This window comes from Setaria viridis, chromosome 7 (genome assembly GCF_005286985.2).
Source record: "Setaria viridis chromosome 7, Setaria_viridis_v4.0, whole genome shotgun sequence".
Lineage (NCBI taxonomy): Eukaryota > Viridiplantae > Streptophyta > Magnoliopsida > Poales > Poaceae > Setaria > Setaria viridis.
Genome location: NC_048269.2, coordinates 19,724,960 through 19,740,527, shown reverse-complemented (window position 1 = coordinate 19,740,527; position 15,568 = coordinate 19,724,960). Strand labels below are relative to the sequence as shown.

General features: G+C 49.6%; 2 protein-coding genes and 1 non-coding gene across 4 annotated transcripts; 1 reads left to right on the top strand and 2 right to left on the bottom strand.

Moving 5' to 3' along the window:
* The first annotated feature begins 1,176 nt into the window (after window positions 1-1,176).
* LOC117863774 (mitogen-activated protein kinase kinase kinase 3) lies at window positions 1,177-7,389 on the top strand. 2 transcript variants are annotated; one of them, XM_034747617.2, is made up of 11 exons: window positions 1,177-1,671; window positions 2,331-2,984; window positions 3,162-3,249; window positions 3,357-3,419; window positions 4,163-4,323; window positions 4,407-4,482; window positions 5,596-5,655; window positions 5,748-5,855; window positions 5,938-6,171; window positions 6,580-6,686; window positions 6,765-7,389. In XM_034747617.2, exons 1-11 carry the CDS (start codon window positions 1,295-1,297, stop codon window positions 7,018-7,020), a joined length of 2,184 nt encoding a protein of 727 aa, XP_034603508.1. In that variant the 5' UTR covers window positions 1,177-1,294; the 3' UTR covers window positions 7,021-7,389. The 2 variants fall into 2 exon arrangements, with proteins under 2 accessions (XP_034603508.1, XP_034603507.1); XM_034747616.2 differs by having other exon boundaries at window positions 1,183-1,671; window positions 6,762-7,389.
* Window positions 7,390-7,705: 316 nt separating this feature from the next.
* TRNAF-GAA (transfer RNA phenylalanine (anticodon GAA)) lies at window positions 7,706-7,778 on the bottom strand. Its single transcript has one exon. It is a non-coding gene; the product is annotated as a tRNA-Phe (tRNA).
* Window positions 7,779-7,794: 16 nt separating this feature from the next.
* Window positions 7,795-10,089, bottom strand: LOC117863775 (U-box domain-containing protein 26). Its single transcript, XM_034747618.2, has one exon. The coding sequence runs from the start codon at window positions 9,289-9,291 to the stop codon at window positions 8,083-8,085; it is 1,209 nt and encodes a 402-aa protein (XP_034603509.1). The 5' UTR covers window positions 9,292-10,089; the 3' UTR covers window positions 7,795-8,082.
* Window positions 10,090-15,568: the final 5,479 nt, after the last annotated feature.

The window sequence follows — 15,568 nt, the reverse complement described above, 5'->3', positions numbered from 1 at the left end:
TGCATGGTTACCTTTTTTTAATAAAAAATAACAAACAACCATACTACGCCGTACCTGCTAGAATTATATTCGATGCTACCAACATTATTTGACGCCACGCTAGTCGCGTCAGCTAATAATTAAACTTTCGTGCTCCAATCTAAAGGCACATCATCAGTAGCTAATTAATGGCATCTCACATAAAACGGTTGGTCTTTCATATCTGCTTAAAAGAATGAAAGCGAGGGAAATGTAGTCATCATCAGGCAGCATCTGTGTTGGCAGCAGCACCCACCCTCTCGCACCTCTCTGTGGGTGCTTTCGATGAGCTGGGTTATCCAGCGGTTGTGCAAGTGTTTAGCACCGTATTTGTCAAGCATCAATCCCTGCTCGGCCTAATTTAAGAGAGACACGACAAGAGAAAAGGGTAGTTTGTTTTCTCTTCCATGCAAATTGCATCAGAGGATCTTTTTTGCAAACTGATCCTCTGTTCTCTTTTTGACAAAAAAGAAAAAAAGAGGGTAAAAAACCTGGGCAAAAAATTCTCCTAACCGGCTGCCTGCCACGTCAGCGGGGTCCTCCCCCAGCCGACCGTCGTGGCGTACGCCACCAAGCTTCCCGCGCGCGCCAAACCCGGGCTCGACACCACCATCCGCGAAGATTCCATTCCCCCTCCCTCTCTCTCCACCCCCTTCCCGCACGCGAGCGAAAACCAAAAAGAAATCGCCCGCACGCACGGACTCGCGGCCCCACATGCAGCCGCCCGATCGGAAGCGAAGCGAAGCCGCCGCGCGCAAGCAGCCAAGGCAGAGAAGCCCCGTGGCGGCGCAACCCGTCCAGGACGGCAGGCTGAGCCGCTGACACCGGGACCCCGCCCGCCGGTGAGAACTCGCCGCGGTGGGTCGCCGTCGCGCGCAGGAACTCGCGCGGGCACACGCGTACGGCGTACCTGACACTCTCCCCCTCCCCACCAGCACCCCCGCGCACCAATTTTTTTTTTTTCCAAAAGGAGAGAGAGAGGGGGAGGAAAAGAAAAGAAAAGAAATCCGAAAATATCCCCCCCATTTTGTCTAGTAGAGGCCGAGCATTCGTCTCCCTCACCTAAAGCGAAGCTCCGTCGGCTTCGGCTCCTACCTCGCGCCTTCCTCGCGCGGCGCGCCTCCTCCTCCTCTCCTCTCCTCTCCTCTCCCCCCTACCCTCCCTCCCCCTCCCTTCCTCCCGCACGCCCACCGCGGCTGTTCGAGCTCGGCGGCGGAACCAACCCTACCCGTCTACTAGCGCCGACGCCGCGGGGCTCTGCTGGCCCCCGGGCGCGATGCCCGCGTGGTGGCCCCGCAAGTCGAGGTCCAAGTCGAAGGCGAAGCCCGGGTCGGGGGCCGTCTCCGCGGCCTCCTCCCCGCGCAAGTCCGCGGACCTCGACTCGCCCTCCCCGTTCCCGTCGCCGACGCCGCGGGCCCCGGAGAAGCTGCGGAGCCTCGATTCGCCCGGCGCGGCTGCGGCGGCGGCGGCGCGCGCGCGGTGCCCGGCGGGGCACGGGCTGGTAGGGTACAAGCTCCCGGTGCCCGCGCCGGACCCGGAGCCGCCGGAGCTCGTCGGGACCCTCTACGAGGAGGAGGTGGCCTCCTCCGCGGAGGACTCCAGCGCGTGCTCCGTTGGGTCGTCGGACGAGGCGCAGGATCACCATGGGTTTAGGTGAGCGGACGGCCGTGGAATGGTTGGCGCCTGTTTATGGCTCGATATCCGGATTTCGCTGCGGCCCGGCTCTCGCTGGAATTTCCTTTCCTCATTTGGGCTGCAATAATTGCAGTCGAATTTGCCTCGTGCCCTGATCGAATTGGGGGGAATTGCGTGGTTAGATAGGTCGATCTGCACGCTTAGTTTACGATCTTCCACTCTAATTTAGCGTGCGACGGATTTGAGGGGCTTTGAATCAAGTGCGGAGTTAGAGTGGACTGTGAGGATTCACACCAACTGCACCAGTTGACCTTTTCTAAGGTCGTTCCAGTTAGACAAATCCTGGTAAATACAGATTGAGGACTGGATGATCCAGTTTGACGATTCCGAATAACGAGTAAACAGCTGCGTCTGTGATGTTTCACCGATTCCAGAATTAGAGCCAGCTATCATCCTTTTTGGTGCAGCTTAAGTTGTTTTGCTGATTCTTTGTTTATCCTTCCAAGATATGATGCACATGGATTAGTTTATTTTTTTATTTTGGTTTTGCGCTCGGTTATGGCATCTTGGGAATAGTTCCATTGTGCCTATTTAAATAGGTACATTATTCAGTAGCCAGACATGTTTATTGGTGATATGTTCTCTGATGTTTATTGCTTGCTTGTTGTAATCTCCAGGTCAATGGATCCTGTTGCTTTTGGTAGGGGAAGAAATATGCCATCTGATTCAGATAGAATGTTAAATGAAGACAAGCATGTCATGTCTTGTAGCATGCCACGGGACCATCAGAAGTTCTTTGACATTCCTGTGTCTAGTGTCAGAGAACATCATTTGCATAGCGACGAACCTTCAACGAGTGAAACCAGTTGTTCACGTGGAAGAATGGTATCTGAAGATCTCTTTGCTCCAAGAACGAGGAGCCTATCCCCTGTACCAAAAGGCCATGCATTCGCCATGAGCAATGGAAATTCTAGAGAATTTGGGTTTAGCCCGAGGTCGCCAGTGAGAATGATGGATGGTTTGAGGAGCCCACCTCATCCCTTACCTCTTCCTCCAGGTTCTGCTGCTTGCTCGCCTCTTCCTCCCGCTTCCGCTGCTTGCTCACCTCTCCATCCAGCTTCTGGCGCTTGCTCACCTCTTCACCCAGCTGCTGCTGCTTGCTCACCTCTTCCTCCAAACCACAGTTCTTGCTCGCCTCTTCCATCATCTCCGAGTTCCTGCCCACCTCTTCCTGCATCTCCCACTACTTGCTCACAGTCCCAATCACAATGGAAAAAAGGGAAATTGCTAGGCAGTGGTACATTTGGCCAGGTTTACCTTGGGTTTAACAGGTATCACATCCTTGCCCCTTTTTATGTCATGGAAACTTTGCGTTATTATGTGAAAGTTGATGCATTAGTATGGCACTCCAAGCTAAAATTACACAGTAGAGATATGGCAGTGCACATAGATTAACGTATTCAGTTGCGTTAAAAAAAATCCTAATTTTACAATGTTCAACAATGCAGTGAAAATGGGCAATTTTGTGCAATTAAGGAGGTTCAAGTTATTATGGATGATCCACATTCAAAGGAACGACTCAAACAATTAAATCAGGTACTTGCTGTCTTGTTTAATTGGCTTGGTTGCCGTCTCATGACTAATATGGTATTTGTATCTCTTGTTTATTGACACAACAACATGATTAACTTTGGTATTGACAGGAAATAGATATGCTTAGACAACTCTCGCACCCAAACATTGTGCAGTATCATGGAAGTGATCTGGTAAGTTCTATTTGATAATCCATCGCAGTTATCCATGCAGCTGTTCAGTTCAAATGCTTGTTTGCCATATCACATTTCTTATTCCATGCATATTTTTGTGATGTGATCCATTTTTTTTTGAGCTGGTAGAAAATTGCTAAGAATTTAGTGAAAATCCATAAATGACTGCTTGATGGACTGTTCTTAAAAAGGGCATGGTGCAATCATGCACAAAAAGGATACTCGGTTACAAGGGCTTTCCCGCTATTTTGAAATTGGTAAAAGAAAGAGTTGGTATTATATCACATGCGATGGCAACATCCTGTACTCCAATGTGCGTAACTGTATCCTGTGACCTGACGCATGTGGAATGCATTCAAATGATTTGGTTGGTATTAGTATTAGGAGTTACAGAAATTGGTAAAATGGTACTCTTCGTGCAAGTCATTACACGTTCAAGTAAAGTGGATGCATAGAAGGATGGTGAGGGAGGGGGAAGGTAGGGGAGCGAGTATGTACTAATATGGTTCCTTGTTCCATCCAACTGTTTAAGTTTTTTTTTTGTTGTTCTTTCCCCTTATTTGGTTTAGGTTTTGACTTATTTACATTCCCTTCCATGTTCTAGTGTTTGTCCATCTCAAGAGTTAACTTTCTGGTTACACTATCATAGAATTCAGTGTTTATCAGCTTTCATTGGAGTTGCATTACAAAATAGTTGGCCATGCTTAGACTTTCTAATAATCGTATCTATTTCCTGTACACAGACTGATGATGCACTTTCCATTTATCTTGAGTATGTCTCCGGGGGTTCAATCCACAAATTACTAAGAGAGTATGGCTCTTTTAAGGAACCTGTGATTCGTAATTATACTGGTCAAATTCTTGCTGGTCTTGCCTACTTGCATGGGAGGAACACTGTCCACAGGTAGTATTGGTTGTCTAAAATTCCCATTCCATAGATATATAGCACAAAATACAATAATCATGTCATACTTCTTTTCTTGGCAGAGATATCAAAGGAGCGAACATACTTGTGGGCCCTAATGGTGAAGTCAAACTTGCTGACTTTGGCATGGCTAAGCATGTATGCAGCGTTTACTTTCTGACCCCTCCCTCTCCCTACTGTGTGTTTACACTTTCAATTATCATAAGATTTAGTCTTTTCTGGATTATAAAGTTATCTCTGGTTTTTGTCTCTAAGTGCTCTCTGTTTTGTACTACCCACGTTAATCTTTTGCATGTGCACCCTAGAAATTATACTAAGGAATGCTTATATGCATCCTGAAAGAGTACTGTACCATTCCAAGTTGCAGTTGAAGTAAACGTTTGCTTGATTGCACTAGCACCCATGTTTTGTATAACACTGAAGGAATTAAAGTAGGTGCAAATTCTAATTTCTTATAAAGCCAAGTATCCAGTTCTCTACCTACTCATCACATGTATGTGGAAAAGGACATTTATGGAGGGGTGCCAATAGTCTGTGTCTATGCCCTTCTGTGCATGCCCAGCCATGTTTTTTAGGCTTTGTGTCATCCTGGGGTGTTGGGGGCATGCCTGATCTCCTAGGGGCGTGATTGGTACCCAAGGTGTCTCGGGCCTGGCTGAACATCAGAGACAGGCCAGCCAAAGCCTGGTTTGGTGTGTGCACCCTATGCGAGATTGGTTTGCTGGTTATATTGGGCCAGGTGCTGCAGAGATTATGTTTGGTTACGTTGAATTCTGTCACTACCAGTCACGGACACAACCTCCGCATGCGCGCCCTTGCATCGAGCGAGCCAGGTCCGTGAGAAACGAAACAAAATTTCGTTTCTGCGGAACCAGGCTCTGAGGCACCTTTTGCTTCCGCAGGGACAGGCTTACACCATTGTTCAGGTAACCAAACTTGCGGATGCTGCATCCAATGGGCCTGTCTCGATTAGATGCAGGAAACCACTCACCCACTAGGTGACAAGGCATAACTAAGACCTTGTGGCATCCTGTGTTGTTAGGGGCACGCATGGACGCCCAGGCAATGCCTAAATCTATGTGCCTAGCTGAAGGATCCTTAACTGTGAAAAACTGGTTGATGTGTTTTGATGAATGTGCACACACAAGTTCCAACTCTTTGATGGACAGCAAAACAAGGATCAACATAGATTCTGTCTTGCTTTTGTTTTCTTCTGCAAACCCTTCATTTTTTGTTACTTTATTGAAGCAGATATCATCTTTTGTTGAAATACGCTCTTTCAAAGGAAGTCCTTACTGGATGGCGCCTGAGGTGAGTTTTTTTAATACTAAACTTTGTTGACTCTTTGTTGCAATCCGCTGTATATCTCTGAATGAAGTTCTCCCATCATTGGGAATCGTCAGGTTATAATGAACAGTAAAGGGTACAGTTTAGCAGTGGACATTTGGAGTTTGGGATGTACCATTATTGAAATGGCAACGGCAAGACCTCCTTGGCATCAATATGAGGGGGTAGGCTTTCACTTAGCAGATGTGTATTTTTATGTAACCATGATGAATGATCCTGAGCCAATATTATCTAATGATCTTGCAGGTAGCAGCAATATTTAAGATTGCGAACAGTAAAGATATACCTGAAATCCCAGACAGTTTTTCGGAGGAAGGGAAAAATTTCTTGCAGCTTTGCTTAAAACGTAACCCAGCATCTCGCGCCTCTGCAGCCCAGTTGATGGATCACCCTTTTGTTCGGGATCATCCTGCGGTGAAAGCTGCAAAATCCAGTGCATTGAGTGCGTTGTCTTCTCCAGCTGATGGCAGGCTCACAATGGTAATTGTTTCTACCTACCTAGACTCAGTTTTTTCTCATTCTTTTATTTCTTTGCTACTTTCCAAGCACCAGTTAGAAAGACTAAAACATCTTATAGTGGATCGCTGGTTTGATCATTTGTGTGAAGTATCAGTTCGAAAGACTGGACCCAAGTCCAGTCTCTCTTGATTTTTGATAGTTGCATTAATCATAGGCATGCTAACTCAATTGCTTGTGATTTCGGTTTGGTTGCATCAAAGAAGCTCTTGAGAGTAGCTTAGCTGACAATAAATGCTCCTTTTGCTAACTTATTTCAATAAGTTCAGTGTAGGATTATTTATTCACAAAGGGACCAAAACATCATTAAACTTATTAGCTGGATATATGCACCTAGATGCTCATCCATCCCTATCAATCATCTTGTTGCAGTCCAACAGGGAGTTGCCATCACGGAAGATTATTACTCCTCTGAGGGATATAGGACTGAGTGCGAGAGATTTCACTGGATTTTCAACTGCTGTTCCTTCACCGCACAGGTATCATGACTTTCCACTTCCATCCTTGGCTTGTACTGTTTCACGTAATTTTGACAGACAACGCTTATCATACAGCAGCCCAATTCCTGGGAGAACAAACATGTCTATGCCGGTTTCACCATGCTCAAGCCCTCTGCGGCAGTTTAAGCAATCTAACAGGAGCTGCATGCCCTCTCCACCTCATCCAATGCTTTCCCCCGGTGCTGGCTACAACACATTAAGTTATGCCCAAAATCAAACAAGGCGAAGTCCTGCTCCTGCGATTTCAGATCCTTGGATGGATGTTGGCCAGTTGAAACTCCAAAGCCCCTATGGTTCCCCGAAAAGATTCTGAGAAGGAAAATCAAGAATGCAATATCTCCATGACAAGGTATACAGAGATGTTCCATCTGCAACTCGTGTGTATAGTTACAACGATATGAGACTTTACCGGATGATCTGTACAGCGAAATCAGGCTCTCCAGGAAGGAAGTTGTAACAGGAAGTTCTGTATATTCGTAGGTCTGTTGTTGGTTCCACTCTATAGTTATACCTGTGTGTCCTGATGTAAATCCTCACAAAATCTTACAGATGCCTACGGGATGTAAATTCGTAAGCTTGTACGAGCTGATATTTCTGTGCAAGTAGAAGCAGTTAGGACTTTGATGGCAGATGTAACCATGTCTTTCCGAGTGAATCGGAGAAAGATACATGTTACGGTTTATTTTCCATTGCATTTCCACTCATCTCTGGATTCTAAGCAGATTAATTGAAACAAAGGAAACTAATAGATAGGGACTGTTTATATTTTGGCCAAATCCTTTGGATACAGGAAGCCGTATAACTTGACCGGTGTCTAGAAAGCCAACCGTACCCAGTCGTGCGCACGGCAAAGCCTTGAATGCTCGCAGCTCTTTTGCGACTTTGCCTGATTGAAAAGGTTTGTTAAAGGACCGAAATATATAAACCAAAACTTGCTTGAGACTTTGCCTGATTGAAATGGTTTAAAAACGGAAATAAATAAATAAAGCCAAAATAAATGCGGTGAGCGTGGATCGAACACGCGACCTTCAGATCTTCAGTCTGACGCTCTCCCAACTGAGCTATCCCCGCTTTGTGATGCAAAATGGAAAACAGAATATATATACTATATATTTATATATAAATTAAGGTTCCAGTCAAAACCATCTGATTTGGTTTTCGACCATGAAATAACCCGAGTTAATCTCCCGGGCCATCGTCTCCACTCTCCAGCATTGCAAGATGGCATGGAACCTGGCTGCAAGCTATGAAAATAGCTGACATTCTTAATGCAGCTTACAAGAATTATCCATGAAATTAATTAGCAGATGTTCTTGATGCCGGACTTACAGCTTGAGAGCCAAGAACATCTAACCACCTAAGCTAACCGCTTGCTTCACATGGACTTGAACAGCTTGAGCAGGGACCTCGCCTTGGCCTTGGCCCTAGTGCCGCACTGGCTCTGCAGCAGCAGCAGCACCTGCGTCACCACCCCGGCGCCGGCGGCCTCGCTCCGCGCCGCCCTCGACTCCCTGCACACGGCCAGCAGCGCCGCCGCCGCGTGCTCGCTGCCCTCGTTGCTCGACGACATCATGAACACGTGCCTCACCAGCGCCCGCACCGCGCCGGGCTCGTGCGCCACCGCCCTTCGCCCGGCCTCCGACGCGGCCAGCGCCTCCAGCGCCGCCAGCGCGCTCGACACCGTCGCGGCGCCGCAGCATCCCCCTTTACCCGCCGACGCCCACGACAGGCACTTGAGGAGCGCGGGCACCGCGCCGTGATGGACGGCGCCGCCGCGCGCGGGCTCGTCTGCGCAGCAGACAGCCGCGACCGCGCGCGCTGCGGCGCCCGAGACACGCCCGTCCCCGTGCTGCAGGAGCGGCAGGAGCGCCTGCCAGACGCGCGGCGAGGCGGCGGCGGCGAGCGCCAGTTCCCGCGTCGTCGCGGCCGTGGCGATCACCTCCAGGAGCCGGCACAGGCCCGCCCTGACCCGGGCGCGGCCGCGCCCCAGGAGCCGCACGAAGGACGCCAGGCTCGCCTCCGTCTTGAGCATGTTGAGGCAGTCGTGCTGCGGCGAGGTCGGGCTTGCCGGTAGCAGGCTCAGCGCACACTGGAGCGCCAGCTCCTCCTGCTCCGACAGGTCCCACGGCGCCGGCGGGTGGAAGACGAGCTGTAGCAGGACGGGCAGGAACTCCAGCTGGAGCATGCACGCGCGGCCGACGTCGGACTCGGACGCCAGCGTGGCGACCTTCTTGAGCGCGGCCACCTTGGCATTGGCGCCGGCGCCGGCGCCGGACTGGAGGCAGCGCTTGAGCACCGCGAGCGACGGCTCCTCCTCCGCGTCGCCGCCGTCATCGGCGGCGGCCGTTGGCTCGGGGACCTGCTGGTCGGCGGAGAGCCAGCGCTCGATGAGGTGGCGAAGGGTGCGGTTGGGCACGAGCGCGGCGTCGCCGAGCGGCTGCATTGTGACGGGGCACGTGCGGTGGCCGGCGGCGAGCCACCGCTCGATGCAGGGGCGGTCGTACGTCTGCCCCGTGCACAGCGTCACGGGGTCCGTGAAGATGTCCAGGCTGATCGGGCACCTGAACAGGTGCGGGATGCTCATCTTGCGCCCGCGCGAGCACGCAGGGATCGGATCGGATCGGATCACCAAGAATCAGCAATCAAGAAACGCCAAGAACTCATCCCCAACTCAAGGCCCACACACCAAGACGGCGAGAGCAGATCAAGAACCAACATAAAAGCTCCAACTGAAAACACCAGGAACTCACAAGCTAATGCAACACGGTGAGATCAGCTCCGGCGTGCGCAGAGTAAAATGCAGTGTGCGGCACCACCGTACCAGAAAGCTCTCGATCTCGCCGTCGAGCACTCACTCCCAAGCACCCCCTATCAAGAATCCATGGCGACGCGACGAGACAGGTGACGAGGCCGCGCGAGTGACCGCAGCGGAGTTACTGCACTGTGACCCGCCCCTGTGGTTGTACTTGGACTCGCTGCAGATGAGGTGATGGCCATAAAGCCGGCCGGCCAGACAACAGGAGCTGCCTCCTGCAGGCTACAGTGCTGGATATGGGGCTCTCCCAATCGAAGATGAGAGAGAATGAGACGGGAGGAGCAGTGGAAGCAAGCGAGAGGAGGGGTGCTTGCAGGAGGAAGAAGATAAAGAGGCAAAGCCCAAAGAGGGGGTGGCGATGGCGAACTTTCTTTTGCGGGCGGGTGGTCGTCGAAAAGGAAAGGTCTAGTGATTGGACCGGAACAGGGGAGAGTGAGGAGGAGACGGGGAAAAGTTTGCAGCCTGAAAACGTGGGGGCAGTCAGAGTTGGGTACCGTACCGGTTGGAACGCAATTCACAGAGATTGCCTTGGAACGCCCGGATGGACAGCCTGAAAATTCCAAAGCCAATTTGCAATGTTCATCAAAGCTCCCCCTTGCCCCAGAGCAGGTTTGTTAGGACCAGAATTGTATCCGCAGGTACACTTGGCAACTTGCAAAGCCTCAGATGAACGAATTCGGAATCGGATTTTGTTTTTTGGACAAAATTTAATTTTTAAGCTGGATGTTGATTATCGGAGTTCTGGAAGGTATGAGGCAAAATTGAACTTTGGGCGGATCGAGGAGGTGGATGATGCGGGTTCGGGGGTATTTCCACCATTAGGAAAAATCCTTCTCTCTCGTGTTTTTATCATCTTTGTTATGTGTCTGTCAATTTCTCCCGGTAGAAACTCGGCAAAAGTTTCTGCAAGAGTAAAAATGCAATGCCCCTGCTGCTACGACGATGTGGACAAGTGTGTAGCACACTGGCGCCGGCACTGTAGCTGATCGTGGACCGGTCTGCACTCTTAGGCGCCACTCCATGTGTCATGATTATTCCATTTGCAGCGGCGGACAACATGGGCAGAGGAGGCGCGTGATGTTAACACGGAGCATGAGAAGAAGAAAAGCCAATCACCTGAAAATTTTTGAGTGCGTTGGAAGCATTATGATGAACGCGAGCAATTCTTTGAATACTTTCTCCGCCTCCCTCGTCCCTCCCTTGTTGCCTTTCTCACCGAACAGAAAAATCCTCATGAAATTCATTCATCCGCCACGTGGCATCGTGCCTGGCCCACTTGTCAGCCGGCAGTGTGACACAGTTAAGTCAGCAACAAGCAAGCTCCGATCCACTGCTCCACGACAGGTAAGAGTTAAAAGGGAGAATCTTTGTTACCGGACCGACATCGCTAGGTTACAAAACGGTATGATCTGTAGAGTTGAAAACCGCCGGTTAATCGCCGCCTCGAGCAGCCCACTTAGGATTAAAAAAAAATGCGATCCTGTAGGGCGCTAATGGCAGGGTTAAGTTAACGCGGCTAGGGCAGCACGCAGGCAGTGCCAAAGTCTTGGGGTGGCGCTGCACTTTGTGGCGCTGTAGCCAGCGGAGGCAGCAGCATTACCCAAATCAAGGGACTCGACTAAGCTCCACTTGCAAGGCTAGCCGTCTAGGATTCATTCAGACACTGATCATATTGTATGATCGTAGATGGAGATGATGGCCAAAGGTATAATAAACAAACTTTAATTTTTTTTGGGGGAAAAAAACGTGGGAAAGTCTGCACGATCGTAGTTTCATAATGTTATCCGACCCGGGCCCACACGCCACGCAAATTTTGAGTGTTAGCTTTTTCAGAAAATAAAATGAGTGTTCTGTCCCATGTAAAATTCCTTCTGAGATTATCCACGGTCAAATAGCGCTCTGGAGATGCTACAAGGGCGTGTATTACTGTTACGTTTCTATTTTATTTTTTATTTTAACAGAGAACGGCGTGCATTATTGGCGTGCAATAGTAGTGTTTTTCGTGTACAGGAACACTCGATCTTCCTCACTCTCGATCGAGCTAATAACGTGACGTTTACCCGTTTGTTCAGGTGTTCGCATTATACAGTTGACTTCAGGTAGTTCAGTTTGAACGGCAAGAGTTAATGCGTGTAATTTTCGATTGGAACGAACGAAAGACCGGCAGTTTAATTTCTCCAATGCAATCTTTTACCACACGTATCTTTTATTTCCATGAATTGAAAAATTAGGCAAGCCAGCGCCGGCATGGACTGACTGTCTGTTCTATCTATGGAACCAAGGAGTTTATTTTAATTTCTCACGGTTCAAGCACAAGCAGAGAGAGTTGCATTCCAGTTAGGTTTTCTCCCAAAAAACAGTTTGATTATGTTAGGAGAATGGTAATAAAATAATGACAAAATTTTAAAAGGAGAAGACTTAAGACTTGTCTGTAGCTCTGTTCGCATGCGTATCTGTTCAAAGGTTGGACTCTGCGTCTCTGCGTGTGCAGTTAAAAAGACACTACTCAGCTCCACTCCAACCGTAGAGAATTGCCAAACAAGGCAATTTGACTTCTAATACATTGTTTTTGCGGTTCAATGTCCGGACTAGAAAACCATTAGTAAATTGTATTCTAGACCTTTCCCTAAAAAACAAAAACAAAGGTTGCAACCTAATACTATGTCCTATTGGCACCCTTTGGAAGCCTGCAAGGGGTTGTTTGGTTGCATCTGCTGAACAAGTTTAGCTTTTCTAGAGAATGTGATGTCATGAATTATGCCCACATCATGAAGACTTAATTTTTTCCCCTCTTATGGTGATTATATATAGTGGAAATAACATGTAACTTGAGTTATTTGAATGTGACTAAAGAGTCAGTGTTTAAACTTGTTCAAAAATTTGTACCTCATTCACCAATTTATTGTGTTTTTCCCTTTCTTGCGGGGTATCAATTTGTGTGGTTGACTTGTGCAACCATATACCAAATGTTCAACCTAGTACTGGTACAAGTTTGCTCCATTTCCAACCTCATTTTGTAATTCTTCTCACGAGTCCATTTTATCGGTTTCGTCTGTGACCGCGTGAACAAATCCAGTAGGATGCAAAAGAGAGAGTCACATATGATAGAGACCTTGGTGAGGTAAAACACAATTATCAAGCTAGCGAGTGCTATCGCTTTCATATTACTGGGATTAGACCAAAAAGGGTAAAGAAAATAATGACGAATGGAGTGCCAGCAAGGTGGTAGTTCAAAGCAACAGCTTTGAATTAGGATTGCTCTCCCGGGGTCGTTCCAAGTCAGATTCCATGGATGACAAGAAGATCACACCATCACATGAGCCCAAGCACGGGGCCTGTGTTCAAAGTCTGGGGCTACTTGCAAGCTGTAACTTTGGACCAGAAGCAGATGCTCTGGCAAAAAAAGTTGTGGATGAACTGAGTGCCTTGCGGCATGCTCTCGTTCCAGAGTATACTACTTGTATTTTCTCTATTTTTTTCCCTCTTTGTTTTGTGGGTCGGAGGCACATTTGGTTCAGTGTATGTACATCATCATTAGAACATTCTGAAGAAGAATTTCCATGAGGAATCCTGAAGTGTTCTCTGAACACTACTCGAGCTCGACACGTGTGGAATCGCTGTGAATCACTCCTTGGTCTTAAGCTTGAGGCCAGTTGGAGTTTCTTTAACAGATAAGGTTAGACCATGAAGCAAGACGAAGAGATCAGACTTCGCACGTGCAGCGTTGAACAGTTTCTTTCGGTGCTGGCTTTTGATGATCCATCGACATATTCTCTGGATCCAACAGCTCTTTCTGACGGAACATCGCTTTCTGCTGCTGAGTTTTGTTGACCGGTTTCTTCCAGAGATACTATACATGGAGATAAGGAGTTTGGTGATGCTATCATTGTTGTCAAAAGAGTGCCGTCCGGCTTCTGAATGGTCTGAAGCTCGAACAAGATGCAGGTTCAGCCTGATTTGTCGGACTGTCAGTTCAGGCTTTTGCTCCCAATGCGATGGATAAAAGACATTACTGGAAAAGGATTTGGTCGAATCTTGTAATGACGTTGTATGCATCTAAAGTTGTGATGGACAGTGCGCGGTTTGCAATCAAATTCAGTAAAGAACGTTATACACAATCGCAATTCAGAGGTGAACGTTACAATCACAATTCAGCGGTGAAAAAACCAACAGACTGGAAAACCAGATCATATCAATTTATTCAGCAAACAAATACTGATGATTCTTGTACATGTGTTCGTTGATTCATGCGGCATAATACAACATTTACCATAGGCAAAATCAATCGATTGATTGTGTCATACACAGAAAGTTAACAGCTTCATCTGCCTGAAGCAAGATGTTCCCTATTACAGTCTACAAACGAACCAAATTTTTTTTTTTTTGAACGAACCTATTACAGTCTACAGATCTGTCCAGTAACAATGCAGTGGGAAGAAGGCACGGTGACGCCGGCCGCAGCTGGTCTGGCTCCTCTGGTACGGGAGGCGGCGGCGGCGCGCGCGACTCGGCGTCGGACACCGCCGGAGACGGAGGCGGCGTGCTGGGGGTGTACTCCGGCGTAGCGGCGCGCTGGCCGCAGCTGGTCTGGATCCTCTGGTACGGGTGATGGCGGCGGCGCGCTGGAGACGTGCGGAACTCGGCGTCCGACACCGCCGGAGACGGAGGCGGCGTGCTGGGGTTGTAGTCCGGCGTGGCGGGCGTGTAGTCCAGCGAAGAAGGACGCGGCGAAGGACTCAGGGGCGTGTACTCCGGGGTCGCAGGCGTGTACTCTGGGGTGCCAGGCGTGTACTCCGGCGTGGCGGCGCGGCGGCGGCACCGGGGAGGGCTCTCAGGCATGTAGTCCGGCGAAGCAGAACGCCGTGAGGGGCTCAGGGGCGTGTACTCTGGCGTGGCAGGCGTGTACTCCGGGGAGCCGGGCGTGTAATCTGGAGACGCGGGTCGCCGCGACGGCGTCAGAGGCGTGTACTCCGGGGACCCCGATGGGCTCGAGGGCGTGTACTCCGGCGGCGACGCGGCGCGCGACGAGCAGCCGAGAGACGACGGAGATGACTCGTAGCAGAACCTCCCGCCGCGGCGGCCGTCGGCGCCGGAACCCACCAGGAAGCAGGACCGGCGCGCCACCACGAAGGGGCCGCTGGACGACGCCGAGGAGCAGCAAGAGGCGGCGGCGGATCTGGACGCGGGGGAGGGGAGCACCATCGCCATCGCGCGCGGCGATCCGGGGGAGCTCGGGAAACACGAGGAGAGTGGTTTGTAGCGGCGGCAGCGATCGGAGGTCGCGACTGCGAATTGGGATGGATCCGTGCCGGCAAAATAGCCCGCGGGGCGCGTGGCGAGCAAGCATCGTCGCCGGTCCCGATTCGACTCCATCGCTGCCAGCTTTGCTTTGTTTCCGACTCGGGGATTTTTGGCGGGGCACGTGGCGCGAGTCTGTTTCGCGCCATCGACTATTCGGATTCAAACGTGCGGGCCCCCGTTCGTTGGCCCGGATCAGGTTTGTTCGCGCCGCCACGGGCGCGTCGGAGGCTCAGCGCCACCGACTTGGAATCTGCGGACACGCCACAAACAAGCTGTTAGTCATGTACAAAACTTACAATGAACCATCAGGAAGACTGTTTTTGTGGACACAAAACACCCTTCAGTTCAGAACTGTCCAGCTGGCTTGAACATGCCCATTTTTCTTTTGAAACTTCAGTAGTAAGAGCAGCTGACCCCGTGTAGTTCAACTCGGAGAGTGGAGAAAATCGAAATGAATGCCTATCGCTTTGAATTTATATGTATGAATGACCACTTGCTTTAATTTTTCGTAGTGAATGCAATGTCGTAAATCATGATGTCCAAGTGAATCTTGAAATTTCCCTCATCTTGTTACAGTGGTTCTAGTGGAAGCAGCTTGTAACTTGAGCTCTTCGGATTTGACTATACGTTAATAATTTGAGCTTACAAAGCTTCTAGCTCCCTCACCAATCCTAGTGAAACTCTGTTCCATTTCCAACACCCATTTTATTGGATTTCATCTCTGTCCGTGTGAACAAATTTGGTA

Coding starts and splice junctions, on each gene's coding strand:
- LOC117863774 (XM_034747616.2), top strand. CDS start 1,295: ATGCCCGCGTGGTGGCCCCGCAAGTCGAGGTCCAAGTCGAAGGCGAAG. Junction 2,985..3,161: donor GTTTACCTTGGGTTTAACAG/GTATCACATCCT, acceptor TCAACAATGCAG/TGAAAATGGGCAATTTTGTG. Junction 6,687..6,761: donor GCTGTTCCTTCACCGCACAG/GTATCATGACTT, acceptor CTTATCATACAG/CAGCCCAATTCCTGGGAGAA.
- LOC117863775 (XM_034747618.2), bottom strand. CDS start 9,291: ATGAGCATCCCGCACCTGTTCAGGTGCCCGATCAGCCTGGACATCTTC.